The following is a 25,486-nucleotide window of genomic DNA, read 5'->3' as shown; positions in this document are numbered from 1 at the left end:
CTACCTCCTCCTGGCGTGGGGGTTCTTTCATTGAGCAGGAGGGGATTGCCCCAACAGCCTACACTTTCTGTTTCAGACTGGATCTCAGCATCTTGAAGCCCAACTCTAGCTGCCCCGCGTATCACGCCAGTTCCCGGAGCCAACTGGTCCACCTGAGCCTCTGCTCTTAGAGGGGCATCCTCCAAGGCGCCGCTTTTCAGAGGACTTCCCGACTCCATTGGTCGCAGAGGCCCTGTTCCAGGTTTTCTTCTTTTGCTGCTCAGGGGCAGCGTGGCTTTTATTCTTTGGCTATTTTAAAAAATCATTCCTAAATACTCCTCTATCCTCCAGTCCCTTGTCTTTCCATCTATCACCGCCCTGTCAAAAGGAGTCAATTTCTAAATACCTAGATCTGTTTATGTCCATCTCCAACTTAAAATTTTTCAATTACTCTCAGTTGCCTGCAGGGTAAAGTTAAAATGTTATAAATGACCCTTTCTAAACAGCCCCTCTTTCCTTGGCAGCTTCTCTTCTCTCCCTCCTCCCCCAATCCACACACCAACAGTACCAAGAACAATTACTTCCAATCACATCTGACTGCTTGCTATTTCCATGGAATGCCTTTCCCTATTTCTATCATTTTATTTCAGTTGTGCCATCCACCTTGAATCCTTGTCCTCTCCTTCTCCAAGAGCAGACATTTGTTTTTTATTTATTCATCAAGGCTTAGATTACAGCCAAGTCAGTCATAGAGCTTTCTCTGGCCCACCTGCTATGTCAGGGCAGTTAATTATCCCCTCACCTCTTACTATGCTTTTGTGCATACCGGTATGACACAGTCTATCACATGGTTTTAGAGTCATTTGTGTATATTCGGGTATAGTTTATGTATTAAATTTACATGTACTTGATCATCCTAAAGGAAGCATCATGTATGCGTCTCAGCATCCCCCAGATGTTCTCTAACACCTGACACACAGATGCTCAAATCATAGTTGGGGTTTTGGACTAGTTAACTACACTTCGGCTTCCTTCTAAATAAAACATGCTACTTCAGAGTAAGTGCTTGCAGACAGATGTAAGAATGACTAGAAAATAATTTTAATTAAATGCTCTGTTATGAGAATGATCTTCAAATTATTTTATGCTATGAATTCATCTTCTTTTCCTAAGTCCTAACACCACAGACCCTGAAAGCACTCTTCCTACTTCTTTTTAATCAAATATATTTTCTATGAGTAATGCTTCATGAACCCGATTTTGAAATGCAAGCTTTACTTAGTGAGCTTTGGATAATCTATAGTTTGGAATAACAAATTTCTGTAATTTTTAATGAGTTTCCCTGCTTTAGAATCATGCTTGTTACTTTTCAAAAGATCTCAGAGAAGAGGGATGACTTAGATTAGAGCTTCTTCTCAATTTAAAAAGGAAAGATGACGAGACAAGAACGCGGGGTCATTGAGAGATTAAAGCAAGTGTTCTTTGGCACATGTAAATGAATGTATTTAAAAAGCTTTTCAAAATCTACCTGCAAGCAGATGGCTGTAAGGTATACAAAAGGGGGCATTAAATGTTCACTTTACTCAGATTTATCTTTTCTAAAGGGAAATTGTGGGGAAAATGATGACAAAATAGTTTTGGATTTGCAATGCTATTCCTTATTTTATATAATGACTCAGCTTTTAAATTGTAAATCATGGCTTATAAACTTGTGCCTAATCTATCTGAAAATATGGGTAAATTTGTGAATTTGAATCATCATACCAAACAGGAAATACAAATTTGTACATCTGGAGGAAATTATATTTTGGAAGAACAATTAACGGTAGCATATTTTAACAGTATATTTTTTGTGAAAGTTTATCTTCAACAACCTGCAAAAGTAGTAAATAATGGGAAAATAAAATGCATATGGATTTAGGCTTTATGAATGATGGTAGATGTGTGACTGCATGAAATAGACAAACGTAAACAGAAGATAGATTTAGGTCTACAAATAAATAATCTTTTACACATTTTAAAGGAGTATAATGTTGAATGAGAAAAGACTGAATGTCTAATAATTCAAAGTAAAGATACACTATTTCAAAGTGTTATATATGTATATACATGTTGTGTGCATATATGCACTTATATGCAAGTATGTATTTATATACCCACATAGATTTCTGTGTATATGGCTTGGGACTACTTAAAATGCATTTTTTGAAAAGTGCCAGGGCACCAATATTGCACAGGTCGTGTTGGTTTGTGTTTCCTGTTTTTGCAAGATTTTAATGTCAAGGAAACAAAATATTTTTATCTCTAATACTTATTAGACATCATTTCCACATTATTTACTTTTGATCAGTGTTCTTCAGTTTCATCATAGATTCAAGATTGTCCACATGAATAATAAAGACATAAGCTTCTGAAGGTTAAGCCCGTTCTGAAACTTACTAGTATGACCTTGGGGAAGTTTTCAACTTTTCTGAATGTCATTTTTTTGCAGTGTTAGTGAAAATAAAACAAGCAAATAAACAATCTCTCTGGCATGTTATTGTGAGGATCAAATGAAATAAAATATAGACAAGAGCTAAATTGTCAATAGAATTAGTTCCCTACCTTCTACTCTTAATGGTAACGTTTTGCTTTTGTTTTTGCAATCACATTCTTTTAAAGCATGTTAGTTCACTGAGGGAAAAGTCCAATGTCATGCTATAGACGTCCTAGAAATTACAAATTTATAAGTATGCTGTTATCATTTGTCCTCATGAATATAAGTTCTTAGAATGTTCATGATGTTTCACTTTAACTTAAATTTATAATCTTGGTCAAGGACCTTCTCAAAGTCACTGATAACTGAATCCAATATAGATATCAAATATTATTTTATTACCATGCTTGCTCTAGAGGAATGATCTACTGTTATTAAAAGATGAGTAGAAAAGTTAGACATTATTTCTACCATGATCATTTTATAGTGGTTTGAAACTCAGGGTCACCAAAGAATTTATGAAAATTTTTCCAGACCACCTATGTTCTATTATACTCCACTTCTACAATTACATATAGAAATAACACTTTTCAAGGCCTGAATTTCTATGTTATAGAAAAGGATAATGGGAAAATGAATATAAATTACTAGTAATAAAGCCATTTTCTTCATTGATTTGCAAAGATTTGTAAATCCATAAGGCATATATTTCATAAAAATTATAAAATTCAATTCAGAGATCCATCTGCCCCCTTTTTGAAGTCAGAAAACCATGTTCTAAAGTAATATCTATTTCTTATCCAAGTGGCTTACAAATCCTGATTCATTCTAAACTCTGTGGAGTAAAAACAAGTTTTACTGACATAACATTTCTTTAGTTTGATTCCCTGATAATTTAATTTAATAAATTAATTTAATTATTTAATTTAATAATGAATTAATAATTATTAAATTTATTTTAATAAATAATTAATAAAATGCAATTTAATACACTCCAACTCAGTTTATTCTAACCTACATAGACCTAAAAGATTTGGTGAGGTGAGGAGGGGTGCTTTGTTCCAAAAATCCTTTACATGTGATGGTGTAAATGGCAGGCAGTACTCACAGCAGACATGATGAGCTCTCCTCCCAGGTTCTGGATCTCAGCTTTAACTTGACTGCAGATTTTCAGTTGGTGAGAGTAAAACTTAATCTGTTCCAGATAGGCCAACAAATCTTGTTTGCATGATGGATCCGGACACTAATTAGGCATAAAAGATAAAAGTGGAAATAACAAAATCAGTAATAAGTAGATCAAAGTGCTTTAATACCAACATTGGAGGTACCTTATAAGGGAGCAACTTTATTGTCACGGAGCCCCATTTCTCAGCCCAATCCCACATAGATTCTGATATGTTTCCAACATTAGAAGACTTTATTCATGCCTCAACCTTAATGGCTTCAGCACAGATGATAGAAATAGTCAAGGAATTTTCAGACAGGAAAAGTTACATAAAATAATTGCCTTTAAGTTATGAAAAGGTTAGAAGTCTTCAGATTGCATTTTTAGGTGAATCTAAATAAATATTTAAAAAGAAATTATTTCCTTCACTTAATGTTGCTATTAGAATACTTCTTCGGGGGCACCTGCGTGGCTCAGATGGTTAGGCATCTGCCTTTGGCTCAGGTCGTGGTCTCCCTGTCCTAGGATCAAGCTCTGTGTAGCTGTGCTCAGTGTCTGCTTGAGATTCTCTCCTTCTCCCTCTACCCTTCCTCTTGCTCACCTGAGCTCTCTCTTTCTTAAATAAATAAATGAATCTTTAAAAAGAAAAAAGAAGAAAAAAAAGACTTTTAAAAGAACACTGCTTGGGACTGTTAGGCAATTCAAGAACATGATAACACACATTGGTTATTATTTCCCAGTTTATTAAGATGAGATGTTGACCAGGACATCTGGTTAGCATTTTAATGCATAGATTTTTTTTTTTTAAGTTTTTTTTTAATCACTGGGACACTCACTACAGAAAAGCAGATGGCATGTCAGCCTAGGTGGTTTTCTCACATTAAACCAGCCTTCACTCTTCTAGCAAGATGCTTGGTACCAACACAGAATACATCATTTCATAATGAGAGTAGAAGCAAAAAAAAAATTTATTACCTTTCAATCTGAATTTTAAGAGTGAATTAGCAAAATGAATAATTTTAGCAATCTTTATTCCATAAGCTTCACAATTTTTTTTTGCCTGTACTGGAGTATAAACTTTATTTAAGACACATTTAAAATGGCTTTGCAATTACAGACAGCAGTTTAAATTCTGCTATGCTGGCAAAGTTTGTTAATAAAAAGTATTAGGTGTCATTGTGAATTTCTAGAACAGAAATTTCAAGCAATCAGAAATAGCAAAGGGCTTGAGTCCATGACCTTTCCCTTCCTTTAGCGTTCATTTCTCCACTTCTACTCCAGCTCAGAAGCTGTCTCATTTCATCTTTCTCGGGATCATAGATTACCAAATGAGTCCATCTTTTTCTACAGTTTTAATGTCTCCTTTTTCTATTCTTTCATCTTTCAACACGATGCACTTCAGAACAAAAACCCTCCCACAGCTTTAAAATCTCATCTTTCTTCCTGTTCATGACCATGAGTTCTAAAATTTTTTTCAGTGTTGCCTCATTGACGTTCTCAGATTTTCTTCTTGGACATCTTTGGATTCTCACCCTCTTCTTGCACAATAGTACACACTGTTATGACTTCAAGTATCACCAAATGCAAATAACTAAATATTTGTCACCCAGCCCTATTTTCAGAAGATACACATGGATTTGCCCAGTCCATTATTTGTCTCATCATTTCATACTCAACACACATATTCTTCAACTATCTCATAACCCACTTTGCCTACTATAAAACCCATTTTTCCCCTCTATTAACCATCTCAGTGAAGAACGCTTTCTTTCTCTCTCCCATCTATTAAATTTGGCCAGTCATTAATTTGGGATGATTCAACTCCTTGAATCTCAGCACACTTGGAACATTTTTTCCTCTTTGCTATGCCCAATCACTGCTGCTCATTAGCAAACTAAGATTTCTACTACTCAGCCATAAAAAAAGAATGAGATTTTGCCATTTGCAACAACACGAATGGGCCTAAAGGGTATCACACTAAGTGAAATAAGTCAGACAGAGAAAGACAAATACCATATGATTTCACCTATATGTGCAATCGAAAAACTAACCAAACAACCAAACAAACAAAAGCAGAAACTGTTCCGTAAATACAGAGATCAAACTGATATCTGCCAGAGGGAAAGGAGTAGGGGATAGGCAAAATGAGTGAAGGGGAGTGGGAGATACTAGCTTCCAGTGATGGCATAAAAGGGAAACAAAAGTACAAGCATAGGGAATATAGTGAATGGTATTGTAATAGCATTATATGGTGACAGATGGTAGCTATACTTGTAGTGAGTACAGCATAACAAGTCCAGTTCTCAAGTCTCTAGGTTGTACATCTGAAATTAATATAACACTGTGTGTCAACTATACTTCAAAGAAGACACAAACAGATAATATATTTTAGTATCTATCCTTATTTAATTCCTGAGAAATTGCTATGAATTTATTTTTATAAGGTTTATTAATCTGGAGGACAAATCTAGCTATCAATATCTGCTCAAAATAAATTTCAGGTAGATAATAGCATCAAATTACAAATATTGTTTCAAGTTGCATCTAGAATATATTCTTAAGGGACATATTAGAATGATCTAAGAAATGCTTCAGAAGTTTCTTTTTTGCATACTGGGGGTTTTGCGGGGGATACAGTAGGGTGGGTAGGTGAGCCTGGTGGTGGGTATTAAAGAGGGCATGTATTACATGGAGCACTGGGTGCGGTACATAAACAATGAATCTTGGAACACTGAAAAAATATATTTTTTTAAAAGAATACATTTTTTACTCTCATAACATCAGCAGGGAAACAATTCAAATGAGGCTAGTCACTGACAACATTTTGTTAAAATAAAAATATAAATTATATTTGTCAGTTGTTTTGTTCAAAGTTAAATGCATTGTGTACAATTTGGCTTGTGATCCTTTATCTTGTTTTTTAAATGCTGTCCTATCTTGAATTAGCATTGGCTTTCATTATATTTTACACTAAAATTTCATTTTAATTGTGTTCAGTTGTGATTAGGTGGGAGTACCCAGCAGATACTGTGGATATCTTTTCTTCAGCAAAATTATAGTGAAGGAATATTATAGGCCTCAGACATACCACTCAGAGGTGAGAAAGTCTAATTTTGTCCTCATGCAAAACACCTTAGCAGATATTCATTTTATTTCAGTTACTCTTCATCTCTTTCCTATTTGGGATATACAGCTTCTCTAATTAATTGAGATCTATGTATGTTTCCTACCTTGTGAGGTGTTATTCAATTCATCTAATTTAGTAGATCTACTTCACATACTGAATTACAGTGTAGGGTTGAGGAATAGAAAGAGATGTATACTGAGAGTCTGGAATCTTGGATTTGTAAGAAGAGTGCTTCTCTAACATGTCATTCTCTTTATTCATGGGTAGAATGTTTAAGAATTGTGATGGCTAACAACATCTTCTCTGTTAGGAATATACCGCCTAATAGAGACAGAATTTGTGCTAGAATTCTACAGAACTTAAGCAATATGTCTTGAATGGCATAAATGACCTACCATACCATGTCAAGATAATTCTAAAGCCCAAAAGATGTTGGCTGATTGGGACAAGTCAGTTTATATTAAAGTTCTGGATGTTAAAACAGTTAATTAGGGTGCAGCCAGAGTAGTAATTTATATTTGATTACACACAATAAACATATGTTCAGGGAAGCAAGACAGGAAGAAGGGTGAAAAAAATGAATGAAGAAAGAAAAAAGGAAAAAAGAAAGTCCAAGTAGATAGAATTAGGAAGCTCAATTAATGTAATTTCTCATCATTCTCTCTGCATAAGAATTTTGACCTGAAATGTTAGAGAATAAAACTAAATTTAACACTATATATAGATCTAGATATCATAAGTCCGATGGGTGGAATAGAAAAGTGGTTGATGTTTGATCTTCTGACACTCTAGTAGTAAAAGACTAGAAAGAATCACAAAAATTGTTAAAAATTTTTTCAACTAATTAGGTTGTTCAAAATAGAAAGCAACCAACATTCCAGCAGATACTTTTCATAATACACAGACACTGAACATTGTCTTGCTCATATTATTCAACTGCATTCCACAATAAATTTCAGATATTATTTGCTGTCTAATTTTTTTTTAGAAATTTTAATCTATCAAATATCAGAAACACAGTCATAGACAATCTCCCCAGATGGTCTCTATAATAAGAGTCAGCTTCATAATTATCATTTTTGATTCTTCAGAACCCTATTTGCTCAGAACAAAAGTGATTTGAAACTACTCTCCTATATGAAGTGTAAAGAGGCAAAGAGGATCATCTATAATTTTTCATTATTCCATGACTGTTTCTTTAACCTTCTTTTAAAATGTGAAAGCTATGGAAGCAAGACAATACTTTTACTCTCTTCCATGTGATTTGGATCAAGCTAAAAACAACAGTATAATGTAATAAAGCTACATTATAAAAGTACCTGTAGTGAGGTGAATCTGATGCAATTAAAAAAGATCAACATAAGAAAAAAAATTTCCAAGTGACACAATTTTTTGAACTTTGAAAACTGCATTCTAAGAGAAACAGAAGCACATTGACAGGAAGTATTAAATATTTAAAAAGTTATCAGCACACATAAATCTGTCTAATGCATTATGGTTTCACTTACTCTACTTGGTCTCTCTCATAAAAGTAAATGCAAAAAATTCTATAATACAGAAAACTATCAGTAGATTTGTGTTTCAATCACCTATTTATACTGTATTTTGATTTATATTAGGATACAGTTTAACTGTAAATACTAAATACTAAAAAGATTAATAAAATGCTTATAATGCTTAAGGTAGCAAGATACTTAAAATATACATATGTATATTCAAGAAATATTTAAAAATGTTTGTGTCTGTTAGTATTCTTGCTTGTTTTCCCCATATCTAGAAATATCTAATAATATACTTTGAAGATGATCATGTTTCAAAAAACAGAGAATAAAAAAAGTACATAATAAGAAGCAACCCAATAAAGTTTCCCTCAAAGTATATAAGCAAGAAATAATGTAGAATAGTTGCAAAATCAAAAAGAAAAGTGCTTTTTTTTCCCAAAGGAAAATAAATATATATTATGAAGGTGAATACTATAAAAACGAACAATACTATACCTTAGTTTAAAACATTAAGTATATTTCTCAATACATTAACTAAAGTAGTTGACAGATTTTTCAATTAATGTTGGGCTAAAGGTAATTAATAATGTAGCTGCTGCTCAGAAAATTGTAACAAAGACATGAGAAATCTGAAAAAAAGTGAGTCATGTATAGAATTGTTGAACAATTATATTGTGCACCTGAAACTAATATAATCCCACATGTTAATTATACTTCAATTAAAATATTAAAAATTAAAATTTAAAAATAATTTAAAATTAAGAAACAAAGCAAAAAAGAGAACAAACTGTTGGTTGTCACAGGGAAGAGGGTGGGGGGATGGGTCAAATAGATGAAGTGAGTTAAGAGGTACAATTTTCCAGTTATAATAAGTCACAGGGATGAGAAGTACAACATAGGGAATACAGTTAATAATATTGTAATAACCTTGTATGGTGACAGATGGCAACTATACTTATAACGTAAGCATTTTGTAATGTATATAAATGTTGAATCACTATGTTGTACACCTTAGGTGAATATAATATTGTATGTCAATTATACTTCAATGAAAAATGTTAAAAAGATAAAACAAAAAAGGAAACGAAGAAACCCAAGTGCTTAGAAACTTTAGCATTTACCTCTGTAAGGAATATATGCTTTCCGCATTTTATATCTTCACTTTAGTATTCTACTATCACTATTTGTCTTAGAATTTTATATAGAATGCCAGAATATATTGTTAACATTAAAATCCTAACATAATAGAATATTGGAAGGTACTGATTTCTGAAGAGCAAAAATAAGAAATCTAAGATATTAAGAAAAAAAAAAGCCTAATATTGAGTCTTAGAGCCCATGAAAGTAATATGAGTTTATTTGAAACTCAAAAAGTTGGTATTTTAAATAATTTTAATATAACTTTGAAGCTCAAAAATCTAAGGAATAATAAAGCACTAAATAATAATAATAATAATGCCTTAAGAAATAATTAAGCTGCCTTAGAATGAATTGTCCACTACCCATGTATTAATTATGCAGTAAGATTTTTAAACAATAATTTAGGAAAAACCAATCCAATCACATAAAAATCCAACTTTGTTTTACAATCAGTGGTGGATGGCAGAGAGCAATTAGCACAGACTTTCATCATGTCCATTTGTAGAGAACTCACCTGGTTAGCAATCTGCCGAGCAAGGACATCCATCCTTGATCCTGATTCTGATATCATTTTAGCTGCATAGATCACATCAGTTGTATGCTTTAGTGGTCCTTTGCCCCTTAAAGTAAAAGAATACCTGTAAGTTGTAGGGTCTTACGCTAAGATACAAGTACACACATAGACACACACACACATGAGATTCGCTCCCCAGAATACTGGCCATTCGCTTTACATACTTCAGTTTTGGAGAGAAACCAATTAGACATCGGTATTAAATAAAAATTGAAAAAAAAAAAAAGGAAGTCCTATGGTGTTGAGATTCAGGAAATACTGACAAGAAGATGAACTCCATTTGATCTTCATTCCCAGGTATTTTTAATAGTAGATATCTCAAATCGAAGGTCTTTTCCTAATTCTAAGAGGCAACATGAGATTTTGGATGTTTAATATATATTAAACATTGCATTTTCATCACCAAGTCTACTTTTTAAATCTTTCTCTTTATAATCCTTTTTTAAAAGACATTATTTATTTGAGAGAGAAAAAACAACAACAATGAGCATAAGCAGGGGGAGATACAGAGGGAGAGAGAAAGGGAGAAGAAGACTCCCAACTGAGCAGGGAGCCCAACACGTGACCCTGAGATCATGACCTGAGCCAAAGGCAAATGCTTAAGCAATTGAGCCACCCAGGTGCCCCTATAATCCTTTTTTTTAAAACCATCTTTCAGTTGATTGCATTTTGTTTTTGCCACATTGTATCTTCTCCACAGTTAATTTATTGTAATATCATAGTAACACTGAGTATGAATCTGGAGTCCCACTATCTTGGACTGTTTCCAAAAACAGACCACTTCTTACTGTTTTGTGCAAGTTAAGCAAGAAAAACAGCCACTCTGTGTCCCAGTTTCCTTGGTGTGCTCCTATTACCTATTACTGTATGGAGTTATTCTAAGGATTACAGGAGCTAATGTCTAAAAAGTGCTCAGAACATGGCTTTAAAAAACAAGTATTCAGTAACACAAGTTGTTATTGTTTTGATTGTTACTTTAATTTTAGTTCCAAAGGCCACAGAATAAAAACTAGGATAATTTATGGATTTTACAAGGTAGGTAAGAAGAAAGAAGTGCACTTCTTACACTTTTATGGGATCACATAAGGAGATATTATTTTCTATCTTCTCTTTCCTCGAAAATAAATGATTACCTGAATGAATGGAGCTTGCATACACCCCAAGCTCTCCTTTCCCTATCTCCGGTTCCTTACCCTCTTCTGTCAACACACTGACTGTTCCAATTTGGTGTCTGTTCCTTGTCATGGCACAATCTGGGACCCTGAAGGAATCACTCACAAAAGTAAGTGTTGTGATGCTTTGAAAGGAGCAGAGAGAGTGAGGGAGGCTCTGGGGAAGATTAAGCCAGTCAGTGTGAGCAAAGGAAGATTCTAAGAGGCCAAAATACAGTGCCATTAGAAGAGAAGGGGAATGAAAACAATCTCTGTCCTTGTCTTATTTACACCTTGGACGGGTCTTGAGAGTAGATGCCCTAGTGTGAAATCTAAATAAGATTTATTGTTAGAGGAAAATCTCTCCTCAAAAAGAAGACTGTCCCTGGCTAGTAATAAAAGATGAAGAGATTCATGCAAAGGTAAATGACAAGATTCTAGTCTATTCTATACTTAGAAACCTGGACACCAAAACGCTTGTGCCCTGTATGCCAAAACAGCCCTTCTGTTGCATTTGTCTCGTGATGCCTCTCAAATTTATTTTAAGAAAGTTTTCCTGAAAAAAATGGAACTGCATGTTTTACACAGTGAAAACCTGGCCTCAGTATATGCTTATTACCATACTTCTCTTCGAAACTGCTGACATAGGCCGCTGTGTAATTTTTAAAAAATTGGCATTAATTATGACAATGTTTAAGTTGCTCTTATCAAATTTACTTAGTGCATCAGGCAGAACTAGATGTTATGGACATGGTTATCTTCAAGGAAGGCAACGTGTTTCATTTTTTTGATGCACCTCTAGAGAAAGTTGAGCTTAAATAAAGCTGTCTAAGCTTGAAAGGCAATGTATCAATTTTCCAGGTCTTAAACAATGGCCAAAGGTTGTTTCTAGGGAGAGCAGGGAACACTCCTGTAGCTTAAACAATGGACAAAGAGTTACATCTAAAGAATACAGCTAATGTACACTTCACTATCAAATTAATATATTTCCCCATATAAAAACCCTAGACTGATGAAAGGGAAATTACCTTTAGCTTTAAATTCATACGTTGTTATGAGACCACTATCTTAGATACATGTAGAACTTAAAAGTAATACGTTATGACAGACCACAATTATTCTCTTCTTCATGTTCCTAATTAAATGTATTGTCTGGCAAGCTTCCTACTGAGTGCCAAACAAAATACATATTTTACAAATGATTCCATATCATGCCAAGCTTCCAGAGGAAGCTGCAATTACTGAAACTATGATAAATTTTTAACATTCCAGCCTGAGACGTGCTATGTAATGAAGGCTTTTTAAATTAGGAAACACATTCAAAGGTTCTTTGCTATCTTCATTTCCATAATGGGTTCTCAGGATCTCCTGTCAGCAAATTTTGTCTTAAATCATTGAGTGTGGATCCGACAGAGAAAGATACCCAAGAGGAGGATGGGATAAACTTTAGAAATATTTTAAAGAAACTGGAGGCCAGAAACCTTTGATAAATAGTGGTTGCAATAATAATCTATTTCCTCCAAAAAGAGAGCAGATCTAGCTCTGGAGTAGGGAGTCTTGCAACTAATCATTAACTATGGGCTAGAAGCTATAATGGCAAAGGTTGCAATAACCCAGCAATGTTGAGGCCATGGAAAAAAAAAATTTTTTTTAAAGATTTTATTTATTTATTTGACAGACAGAGATCACAGGTAGGCAGAGAGGCAGGCAGAGAGAAAGGACGAAGCAGGCTCCCCGCCGAGCAGAGAGCCTGATGCGGGGCTCGATTCCAGAACTCTGAGATCATGACCTGAGCCGAAGGCAGAGGCTTTAACCCACTGAGCCACCCAGGCACCCCTGGAAAAATTTTTTAGGCAAGTGAAAGTGGTACCTTTGAAACATAATTTATTGGTGCAACATAGACCTTTCAGCTATTTTTGATGCTGCCCCAACCTTGATTCTTATTCCTCCCACATCCTCACCCCGTTTCTGGCATCCACCTGTCCTTTCTTTCTCTTTTGATCAGCACAAGAAATGAGATGATAGAGCTGGTCAGTAACAGCTCAGTTAAGTAGGGATCTGGTTTAAAAAAATAAAATACACAGTTTTATAGACTTATTTTGTCTTTTCAGAGGTAGAGAATATGTGTGAAATCATTTGACATTTTTTGCCACTGATTAAAAACAAAACAGAAAAGCTTCATTATACGTTTTGCACTTTGTAGTCCCTAAATTTTTGATAACATAATATTACACCCTTTTCAAGACCAAAATCTATCTCTTCAATCCTCTTCTCTTTGATATTTATGTAAAGTAAGTCCCATGATGTTTTCGTTCACTTAGTAGATGAATACAATGATGGCATATATTTTGTTTCATAATAATAGCTAATATAGTTAGCATTTTCTATGTGCTAGACATTATTCCATACACAAACTTATTTGATCATTATAATAACACTATACATTTAGAATTATTATTAGTATCCTTGTCTTGCAGATGAGGAAACTAAAGGAGAGAGATAGTAAATATATCTTTTATTAAATAACACAGGTGATAACTATTAGAGATGGTATTTGACCTCAGGCAATCTAGCCACAGAATCTGCCTTTAATGACTGTCTTATACTTCTTTCAATAAAACATACTAAGGCAAGATTAAAATATTAATTTTAATTATTAACTAATTTATCATGATAATTTCACTATACAAATATCGAATCAATTTTTTAATTTTTAAATTATCATATAATGTATTATTTGCCCCAGGGGTACAGGTTTGTGAATCATCAGTCTTACACAATTCACAGCGCTCACCATAGCGTATACCTTCCTCAATGTCCAAATATCGAATCAATTTTTAAATTTTTAAATTATCATATAATGTATTATTTGCCCCAGGGGTACAGGTTTGTGAATCATCAGTCTTACACAATTCACAGCACTCACCATAGCGTATACCTTCCTCAATGTCCACCATCCAGCCATCCCAACCCTCCCCCACCCGCCTCACCCCCAGCAGCCCTCGGTTTTTTTCCTGAGATTAAGAGTCTCTTATGGTTTGTCTCCCTCCCCAGTATCATCTTGTTTCATTTTTCTCTCCCTTCCCCTCCATGAACCCCTGCTCTACTTCTCCTCTCAAATTCCTCATATCAAAGAGGTCATATGATAATTGTATTTCTCTGACTGACAGATTTTGCTTAGCTTAATATTCTCTAGTTCCATCCACGTCATTGCAAATGGCAAGAGAACCTGGATGTCCACCAACAGATGAATGGATAAAGAAGATAGGGTTTATATATATAATAGAGTCAATTATTAACACCTGAAACTAATGTTATATGTCAGTTATACCTCAATAAAATATAATAAAATAAACATAGGAAAAATATTGTAAAGATCTCCTTAGACATTGATGACAGTTACCATGAAGGCAGTAGAGAGCAAAGATGAGGGATAGATCTAGGTGCTGGGTGGTTAAGAGGTTCACCAATAGCCATTTTCTCATGCACAATAGCCTTAAGAATTACAACCTAAGTCTATCTCCTAGACCCAACAAAATAATGATATGTTACATTACATAGACATTTAAAGTACCTTATAGTCTTGGGATATCTTTCTCGAGATACTATTACTTTTTCTCTGTTACTCATCTCAGTACCCGTCCTTCCTTCCTCTTCTGCTTTCTTGGATTCTTAACATCAAACTCAAACTCAGCCCTTACATAAGCCATGCTAGAGGGGAGACTGGATTTGGATGATTATTTATCATACAAGATATAGAACTTTCATATAAAAATCTTAACTTTAGACAGAGTTGTTTTATTTAATTTTAACACTCAAATTTGATATTACTATCTCAACTCTATTGAATAGAGTGAAACGAATATGGGCTCAGTAAATACATTTTGCCTGCATCCCAGTTCTGCTACTTATTAGCTATGTAGCCTTGGGTAATAAGTTCAGTTGGTCTGAACTTATTTTCTCTTCTTTAAAATGACTGTGATACTTGCCACATGGTAAGGATTCACAAAATCATGTAATTTCTACAATATTTGGCACATATTAGTTGCTCAGCAAATGTTACTTTTTTTCTGCATCACTTTATCCATAACAGTATTATAAAAAATTTTCTGCTTGCCTTTTTTATTTAAAAATTACAGTATTTGCCAAACAATATGAACAGACTTGATTCAATTGAGTCCTTTCTTATACCTGATGACAACATAAATCTGTATAACCTTGTTCATAATATCCTTTCATTAGGTTATAAAATATATAGTCTCATACACTGTGTGTTCAGAGTCATTGTTGTTGTTCAAGGTTGTTCTTTATTTCCTTTTAAGGAGTTTATTTATTTTTAGTGACATATTTTTGGTGGTATAAACCTCCCAAGATAAGTGATTTAGCTCTACAAGAGTACCATCAGAATTCTCTTACTTGTAATCCTGAAATTAGATACAAAAGAAAAAAAAGTAATTATCAGGAAGCAACCAAAAATGATGAGATAAAGAGAGGTACCAGACTCAAGCAAGGACACCCTGGTTCTCCTACTATTCAAACATGTAATTTTAATTAGGCAACTCTCTCCCTCTGGATGTTACTTTCTCTTGTAAAGTGTTATTTTCAAATTTTGAGGACTCTGTAAAAGTCTTGGAAAATCAGCAAGTGAGTAAATCTGCTAACATCATCCTGAGCAATTAGTATCCTAAGGAACCTTTGGGATTCAAGTCAGGAAAAGGGGTTGGTTGCCCCATGAAAGAAGGTAAACATTATCTGAGAGTTATGTACATTTTTTTTTCATTTCTGCTCCTCTGGTTCCATATTATTCAGGATAGTCTAACTGCTGTAACATCAAAATATCTTAGTCGCTTAACCCAATGGAATGTATTCCTATCTCACATCACAGTCAGGGTGGATGATACAATGCATAGCCAGTGAAGCACCTGTCTTCCAGCCCCAAGATAACCTCCTCTCTAAGGCTGTGCTGGACCACAGTACCCACACATCTGACTTGAGAAATAAATCAGAATCTCACAGGAAATTTGAAGAATCAGGGTATGAATTGGAACACATCACTCCAACCCATATTCCAGAATCCAGAAACATAGACTCATGTAGCTACAAAGAAGGCTGGGATATATATTCTATTTGGATACAGGAACAAAAGAAAAGGGTTTTACAGCATTTCCTAAGTACATATTCCCAGAGATGTTAAAATCCTATATTTTGTTTTTAGCAACTGAAGTCTGTGTTCCTGTGAAGGGTATTTTGGATGTCACCAAACACTTCAGAAAATTGGGAAAGAACCAAGGCTCTTCACCAATACAGCTGAAGTTATGAGACATATACTCTGCCTGGGCAGAACACCAATTCTCTTTTTTGTTTTGAAATGATCACATTGTGGATAGTCTATTATTAAAGTTAAAACCTATGTAAGTTTTATTTTGTGCATGGTGATGATGGTCTTTCATGCTCAATCTTGTATTTGTTTATGAAACAAGGACAGGGCTTATTTCAGAGATTTTTGGGGGGGATCAACCCATAGAAAATACTTTAAGTTATTGTTATAATTATTGCTATTGCTGCTGTTACTGTAATTTTGTATATGGGGCGTGCATATAGGAGGTAGGAACTCCCCTCTTTAAACCTAAAAACTGGTTTTCTAAAAAATACATATATATATATATATATATATATATATACACACACACACACACACACACATATGTATATGTGTGTGTGTATATATATATATTTGGCATATATACATATACATATACATATACATATACGTAGACTATAAATCTTTTCTGTTCTTCAGCCCTCAAATTCTCCAATTTGATACAATTTGTTAGCATTGTATCAAATCTTAAACAAACTATAACATTTAGAGAAGGATTTCATGATGTCTCCTTAAGGGCCCCAAACCCTAAATACCTGGAGGAAGCAGAAGTAGAATTAAAATAAAGTATTTCCTTAGCAAAGTTTGTTTTTCACTTGTAGGCAAAGAAGAGACCAGCTAACCAGATGTTTTTGTTTTTGTCTTTCATAACACAGACAACCTTCCCCAGTTCTTCCTAAGTGTGAAGATTTCACTACTTTTTGTATAATTTTATACTGAAAGCATACATAATTAAAAAAGTTTTTGTGAACTTACTGTGTTCCAGGAACTGTTAAAATGCTCAACTTTCTCACTCAATTCTCACACCCAGCACTGTGCATCACCCACAAATTTAAGAGTAGCCATCATATCACAGATACTCCCAGAATTATGCAGAAGACAAGTTATGCTGCCTTACGTGTTCCTAGAATCTATTACCTGTTTCAAGAATCTATTATGTTCTGTTCTAGAATCTATTATCTTTTCCCTATAAATAAGGAAACAGGAGCATAAAAGCTCAAAGTTTCTTAACTTTTCTTCAAGTTACATGAATATAGGTTGGTCTAAATTTAAAAGCCAGGAGTTTAAGTCATTACTACCTTCAGAACTAATTAAAAAGAGATCATGTAGGTGGAAATATCATCATAGGTTTTCTGTCAGTACTCATGTTGAAGCACTGAAATTCGATAGATAGCTCTGAGTCAGTGGAATGTTTCATACATCGTAAGGAAGTACACAAGAACAAGATTCCTAGGCACCCTTCTGTACGGGGTTCTATTAAAGCATCATATTCTATCTGACCAGTTCCAAAAGTTATGAAATAACTAACCTCTCCTTTGATTAAATTTCTTTTATCAGCAACTTATTAACCTTTCTCTCTCTCTCTCTCTCTCTCTCTCTCAGACTGAAAGCAGATCTGTCTAAGGGGAAAAAAGAAAAAAAAGAAGAGGAGAGAAGAGGGGAGGAGAGGAGAGAGGAGGGGAGGGGAGGGGAGAGGAGCAGGCGAGGGGAGGGGAGGGGAGGGAAGAAGAGAAAAGAAGAGAAGAGAGAGAAGAGAAGAGAAGAGAAGAGAAGAGAAGAGAAGAGAAGAGAAGAGAAGAGAAGGTCATAATTGTGTTCTTCTCTCCCAGCTGCACTTTCGACTTTTGATTGAGAGAGATATAGCCTACTGGTAGGAGTCCATGATTGACTACCAGAAGCTTTTCTAGAACCAAAAATGAAGACATTAATATTCATTTGAAGATTCTAAAACTGGCGACAATTGTTGTGTGTAGGTAGAAGCTTTTTCTAGCGACCCCAGCCCCATTTATGACCAGTTAAATAAACTGCTTTTGTATCACATCTAAAGATCATAGACATCTGAGAAACACTGCTGCTCTCATCTGTTCTTCTAAAGGTAAGGACATGCCCATACTGACCTAAAGGGAAAACTAGAGTTGGGAGCTGCATTGATTCTGATTCTCACTGCTCCCTCTGTCTCCAGAACTGCAATCCTATCTTGTATCAGTTGGTCTGCTAATCCTTCCTCACAGAGTCCTTGTATTAGTTTCCTATTTCTACTATAACAAATTATCCCAAAGTGGTGTCTTAGGACATCAAAAATCTATTATTTTACAGTTCTGGAGGTCAGAATTCCAAAATAAGTTAGTTTCATGAGGCTAACATCAAGGTGCAGATAGGCTGGTTCCTTCTGGATGGAGTCTGTGAGGGGGAGTCCATTCCCTTGCCTTTTTCAGCTTCAAGGGGCCACCTGTGTCCCTTGGCTTGTAGCTACTTCCTCCAGCTCCTAAGAAACAATGAAGGTAATTGCAAATCTGTCATCACATTAGTGGCTTTCTCCTTTCTGACTTCCTGCTCCTTCTTGTAAAGACCTCTGTGATTACTTCAAACACACCCAGATAATACAGGATTATTTTCCCACTTCAATATCACCAATATAATTGCAATTACAAAGTTTCTTTTGTGGGATGCCTGGGAGGCACAGTCAGTTAAGTGTACGAATCTTGGTCTTGAGCTCAGGGTCATGAGATCAAGTCCCACATTGGTCTCCCAATGGAGTCTGCATGAGAGTCTCTCTCTCTCCCTCTTCCTTTGTCCCTCCTCCCACTCTTTCTCTCCTCCTCTCTCTAAATAAATAAATCTTTAAAAATAAACAACAACACAAATTCTCTTTTGCCATAGAAGGTGACATTCATAGGTTCACAGGATTCATGGGATGAGGAGGTAGTCATCTTGGAGAGCTATTATTGTTTACCACAGTCCTCATGAGTTACTACCAAGTAGTCTGACTTGGGTCCTATGAGGGAGTTACTGGTTTTTCTGGACATAGATCAAATCAGCTGAGCAAATTGATGGTGCTGTGGTGGATGCTTGTCCAGCTTGCTAATTTCTGTTTTGGGGGCTTTTTGTTTGTTTATTTGTTTTTCACATGATCTGTATTATTCTAACAGCCAGTAAAAGTGTCCAGTTCTTGGTTCTTAATGGTTTGCTAGCTGTATGTTCTTTTACTTACAATTAATATCAAAGAGTGAGGCCTGGGGAAATTTGGAAATCTGGAAAAAGCAGAGTTACCTAGAGAGATAATTCATAGGCTTGGTGGTGCTCTCCTTCCCCCTCCCCCATACACTACACATTAATTTTAGCATGCTTTTCTTTACTCCCAAGGCTACACAGGAAACACACACAATCACTGAAAGCACATCAGACTCTAGCCTGGGGTGAGAGGAGGAAAGGCATCCTCTCTTGGGTGGGTGGGGAAAGTTTTTCAGGTGATGATTACATGTTGTCACTTTTTCTTTGGGACCTACAGGCTTTGAAAACTCTGGAACATATTTTCATAAGACATTGAGAAACTATAACCATATAAACATGGGGCACCTGGGTGGCTGAGTGGGTTAAGCCACTGCCTTCGGCTCAGGTCACGATCTCAGGGTCCTTGGATCGAGCCCCACATCGGGCTCTCTGCTCAGCAGGGAGCCTGCTTCCCTTCCTCTCTCTCTGCCTGCCTCTCTGCCTACTTGTGATCTCTGTCCGTCAAATAAATAAATAAAATCTTAAAAAAAAAAAAACAACAAAACATATAAACATAAGACATTGAGAAACTCTATCCACTGCATACCAAAAGGGGTCATTTAGGGAGAACGTTACGGTTAAAATCACTTAAGATACGTCTTGCAAATTATTGGTTATTGAAACTGAATCAAGGGATAAACTTCTCACTGGTGGCTCTCCCGACTCATAAGGGTAGTGAGCATTGACAAGGAAGTCCCTTTATATCCAACCCCGTGCATGGGAAAGTAACCTCTTTGGCATCCTCTCCCCCAAAAAAGAATTTAAGTCATTATTCATCAATACCCTCTCAGGACATAATGGGAAATCCGTACTCAGCACCAACATTTGAAAACAGGTCTTTCCTGGCCTTCCACACATTACTTCTCTGAGTGTGCACATTAATCAAAGCCAATGTACTGTAAATACAATCACACTCTCTGACTGTGGGAGTACCTCTTTTTCCTGTTGGCATTGGCTTCCACATTAATCATGTACATGATCTCTTACAGAGCCTGGGCATTTTTTCCAGCTTCCCCTTAAACCACTGTGATATACTGGCTGCTCCTGCTCCTTTAATATCAGACCAAATTTTATGGGTTTAGAAAATAATCACTTTCAATTGATGAAAATAATATAATTTAGCATTTGACCTCCTTAAGCCTACATACCAGCTCACTTCCTATTCTGGTCATAGCCTTATGTTATCCTAAGGTCCTGCTGAAGAAACATAGCGGGTGAAAGGGTCACTAACTTAGTCAAGACCTACCACAGTTAATACGTTGGACACAGAGGTGGTTCCAGGGTCTAGCTTGCCACCAGCATCTGGCCTTCTTACTGCTTCTGAGATAAAGGAAACTGCCAGTCGATCTTTGGCAAGGCCTCCCTCCCTTCCCTACCCTAGTTGGAGATAGCTATCGTTTATTAAATTTTAAGATATTACAAAGCCCACCATTTTCATATGGCTTATTCCAATTGAGTGTGACGATACACTGTTTTAGGCAGCTGGTTTTCATGTTAATGTGCCACTATTGCTGCTCTCCATTGATTTGTATGCTTTATTGAATTTATTGTATTGTGCAGTGACCCAAAGCTGATTTCTTTAAAGTAAAAGGTATGGTTTTAAAATATGAATGGAATAACCTGCTCTAGTTTCAGACACACATTATTTTCTTACTTCCTCCCTCTGTCAGGCCTAATACCGCATTATTTATCTAATGCTATGGGAGACAACATACTTAACGGTTCCTCGATTAAGAGACGTTAAATCAGTATCATTGTAAAACCGCACGATGCAGCATCATGCCCAGCTGTGCGGCCCACCCTCTTGTCTGTGTGTGCCGGCTTGGCCCTAAAAATTTCTTGCCTTGAAATAAAATAGACGCATGCCATACTTAGTTATTTAGACCTGCTTTTATATTGGAGGGCTCAGTCTGGAAGGTCACACGTCGATATCAGACTGAACTATGTTAAAAGGACCATAACCCAGTTTCGAACAGTGTGCTTAATGATTTATTTCTTATTAAACCAAAATTACAATAGAAAGGAATAGAAAAGAAAGTCGGGGCTTAGGTTTTCTTTTTCTCTTCCTCCCGCCCTTTTTTTTTTTTTTTTTTTAATGTTCTAGACTTCTATTGTTCTTTGTTAGGCATGGGTGCTTTGGGGCCGTCTCAGCAGTGCCTTGGGTCAAGGTGTCAGTTTGCATGGGACCACAGATCTCCTCCTCCCTTCTCTATGGGGGTCTATTTCATTCAGGGCCTGCCTGTTCTCTTTCTGAAAATAGGCCTCAAAGGTTTCCCGAAATTCTTTTGAAAACTTTAATGATGGCATGCAAGCATATTGAACTTGACTGAGATAGCTGTCTTTCCTTCCTGCCTAGAGCTCCTCCCTAAATCCCCATGTGTTGTTTTTTTTTTTGTTTTGTTTTTTTTTTTTTTTTACTATTCCTTGAAATATGAGATACTGGGTCTCCAATTAAGGGGAAGGTGGTATATTTGAGAAGAAAATAATAGGAAACCAGAACATCAACGGCCATATGATAAGATGGTTATTCTGAATAAAATCCAAATTTATTACTCTCAAGAGGAAGCACAGAGAATTCATTTCTATGGCTTACAGACTAGGGCTGAATAACTTTTTTCCCCAATGGGGGAAAAAATGACATTTTCCCAGAGGCTAAAATCATTAAGACTGTGACTATTCCATGGGATCAGATCCAAGAAAGTTAATATGCTTATGCCAAGAGCCAGCATTCTTAAGACATCCCCTCTTAACATTGAAATTTTGGTGTTTTGAACAGAAAAACATTCATAGTTTTAGCCAAATAGGTTGCTTTGGGGCCTTTATTCAGCTTGCTCTGTCGAGCATAGCATGAGATAACATATTTTACCTTCAGCCCGTCTCTCTATACATATTTACTTACAGTACATGTGTGCTAATAAATTATGCCTATTATAAAAGGTACATAGACATATAAATTTTAAAGAGATCAATTAAAGCTGAAGAAACTACTTTAAATATCTTGCTAATGATAATGGCATTAAAAACAACCTCAAGACACAATATACCCTGAAGGAGAAATTTAACATGAGTTTTAGAGAATACAAATCCATTCTTCAAGCAGTCTTCGTGACAATTAATTTTATTGGCCCAGTTCCTGTCAGTTTTTACGAGTTCATCATTGATTTTAGCTTTGTAATGTGGCTAACCAATATCTCCTCCTAGAAAGAAAGAGAATTGTCAACTCTGACATCTTTTTCTTTGTTTGGAAATATTTCCCTTTTAATTATCCTCTATCCACATTTCTTTTTCTAAAAATTTAAAAAACAGATCCAAAATAATGAAAGTTAGCTTAGTTGAAACTAGTTATTATACTGGAATATAATTCATAAATCCAGTTAACCAGGCACACATTAACTATGATATGTGGAAAGTTATTGAACAAGTGAAGGTACCATAATCAATCCTTCTAGATTCTTGTCTGCAATACGCAGTAGACTATCAGCATCAGTCATATACGAAATACTGGTAAGAATACAATTCTTAACATTTTTGATTACAAACATAAATAAAATTTCAAATGTTTCCTTTCCACTGTCCAACTGAATAGCTAACAACCCCACTTTAGAAAGTACCATTTAAACACATAGCTCAATGTTATCTTTTCCAGAAAGTCTTTCCAGTTGCCTAAAGCAGGAAATGCATATTTAGTCTCCCTGAACATTTCTGCCATCTTACAGTACCTCTCTTGAGATTGTCATCCATTCCTGCCTTAGAGTTATGTATATGCATGTCTCAGCTCTTGAACTAAGACTCTAAGCTTATTGGGAAATGGTCCATTGATAATTCATACTTAGGTTTCCCAGAACATTTGGAGGCAGGGAATGCAGTAAGGAGACAAGCCATGAACTTATGTATAGTTCTTTCAAAAATAAATATTTAAAGAGATAAGTTAATCAATTCCCTTATCCCAGTTGCAAAGAAAAGAATACAAAACCATGAAGTTTATTTTGTATTCTTGCCTCTGTTAGGTAAACCAAATAATAGATTGCCAGAGGCATGAAAGAGAACTATTAATAAAAGTATAGTTATTTAAAAGGTTCAAAATAAATATCAAATTCACAATGGATAATCACCTAAATAAGCAACTGAAAGGAGGCAATGAATGATTATCCTGAGACACTATTTTATTCTAAAATTTTTCCATAAGAACGTATTTTTATTATTCCTAACTTTATTGGGTATAAGAGAAAAAGCATTACATAAGTTAAAGAACAACCAAAAACAGTTTATTCCTGTAAGCACAGATGTTATAGTAAAGACAACAAGAATTATTTTTAGGTGCATTTTTAGAGCAGCAAAGAACTAAAGGTAAAAGGCAACTTCAAATTGAAAACCAGAAAACATTGCAAATAAGAAAAAAGTCCAAGGAACAAAAGGACAACTTATTTTTAAACATAGCTGCTATTTCTAGAAACATGGCAAATACTTGAAGGGCTGGGAATTACAGGTTCTGCTCTGTCTTCTGAGAGTTGAGCTTGGGCACCCTTTCTGGTGCTGCACAGACTAAGATAGCTCCCAAGGATCACCAAAGTGAGAGTAACAATTTCATTTTCTTTGAAAGGTTATGTTCCCATCATTAAGCCATGCACATGATAACTAACTGTGGGAAGGTGTGCCAGGCCAGACTGTTAGAATTGCAGAGGCTACTGCTGGGCCAAGTTGAATAAGCGTAAAGAGCAGTCAAATCATGTGCACTGTAGTTTATATAAGGATTCTGAAGACATACCCCACTACTAGATGGGGGCCTCCTGCCACAATATGGCTCTTGGAATCAAAGTTCCATATCAACCACATGAGAAATATTCTTCATAACCATGCACATATATTTTTGTTGCAGTTTTTATCTTAACAATGAACAAGTACATAATGTATTGTCTCTGGCAATGGGACTTACCCATTTCCATAGAATGACACTTCGTCTTGGCTTAACCTTGTGTTGGATTGAAACACACATCTCTACCTCATCTCTGGCCTTACACAGCCTATTTCTTGGAAATGGATGAAGCCCCAGTTTAGGGATATTATCCTACCAGTCACCATGGGTGCCACTCTCAAATCCCTATCAGTTATAATCATTTTGGATCATTTTCTCTCTTGGTTCTACCTCCTCTTCTCTGTTTCCCTCCTGCTCATACCCTCTCTGCACAATCTCACCTTGTATGTTTTATCTTCTTCTCTTTTTGTTGTATTCTCTTTTATTCTTTGCCTATTCCCTTTTCCTTCTTTCCCCCATTCTGCTGCTAATTAAAACTGGGCATATCTGTTGGTCTTACTTGTGGATAAAACAGATTATGAACCTTTGGTTTCATAGATGTTTTAATATTACCCATAACAGTAAGTTTGAACTGTATGATACTTTATAAACTAAAAAGCACTTTCCAACAGATTATTGATTTTGATATGTATTGATTTTGATATACTAACAAACCCACAGTATAAGAATGACAGATTATCAGTCCCAATTACAAAAAAAAAAAAAAAAAAAAGAAAGTAAAAGAAAAATACTGATGCTTCATGTAAGCTAATGGTTCAATCACCTTTACACATTCAGGAATTGGCAGAGCAGGGGGTCAGTCAAACCCAGAACTTTTAATTCTCACTGTATGGTAATACTATGCCAGGTTGTAGTTTCTTTCCTCCATTTTTGGGTCCCAAAACAAAAACACAGCCCATCTTTCTCCTATCTTTAATCACGAAAGATTCCAGTTTTTAGGACTCTTTAGGAAAAGCTACTTTACTTCCAAGAAGTGTGCTAGTTAACTTATTCATTTAAATGATAGCTATTGATTATTGGTGATGTGTGAGGTACTTTGCTAGGCAATATAATGGACAGAAACATCAATAAGGCATGACCCTTATTCTCTGTAACACAAAATGGATGGAGATGTCACTCCTATAGAAA

General features: G+C 35.4%; 1 protein-coding gene across 4 annotated transcripts in view; it reads right to left on the bottom strand.

Moving 5' to 3' along the window:
- CTNNA3 (catenin alpha 3) overlaps positions 1-25,486 on the bottom strand; it is a 1,751,355-nt gene that overhangs the window by 51,946 nt on the left and 1,673,923 nt on the right. For all 4 annotated transcript variants that reach the window (XM_032842041.1, XM_032842013.1, XM_032842022.1 and 1 more), the window contains exons 16-17: positions 9,904-10,009; positions 3,564-3,698 (exon numbers count right to left, since the gene is read on the bottom strand). In XM_032842041.1, the coding sequence (XP_032697932.1) occupies positions 3,564-3,698; positions 9,904-10,009 (241 nt within the window). The remainder of the gene's footprint in view (positions 1-3,563; positions 3,699-9,903; positions 10,010-25,486) is intronic.

This window comes from Lontra canadensis, unplaced genomic scaffold, assembly GCF_010015895.1.
Source record: "Lontra canadensis isolate GAN:19392208 unplaced genomic scaffold, GSC_riverotter_1.0 scaffold3, whole genome shotgun sequence".
NCBI classification, from domain to species: domain Eukaryota; kingdom Metazoa; phylum Chordata; class Mammalia; order Carnivora; family Mustelidae; genus Lontra; species Lontra canadensis.
This window is presented reverse-complemented; position numbering and strand designations above follow the sequence as displayed.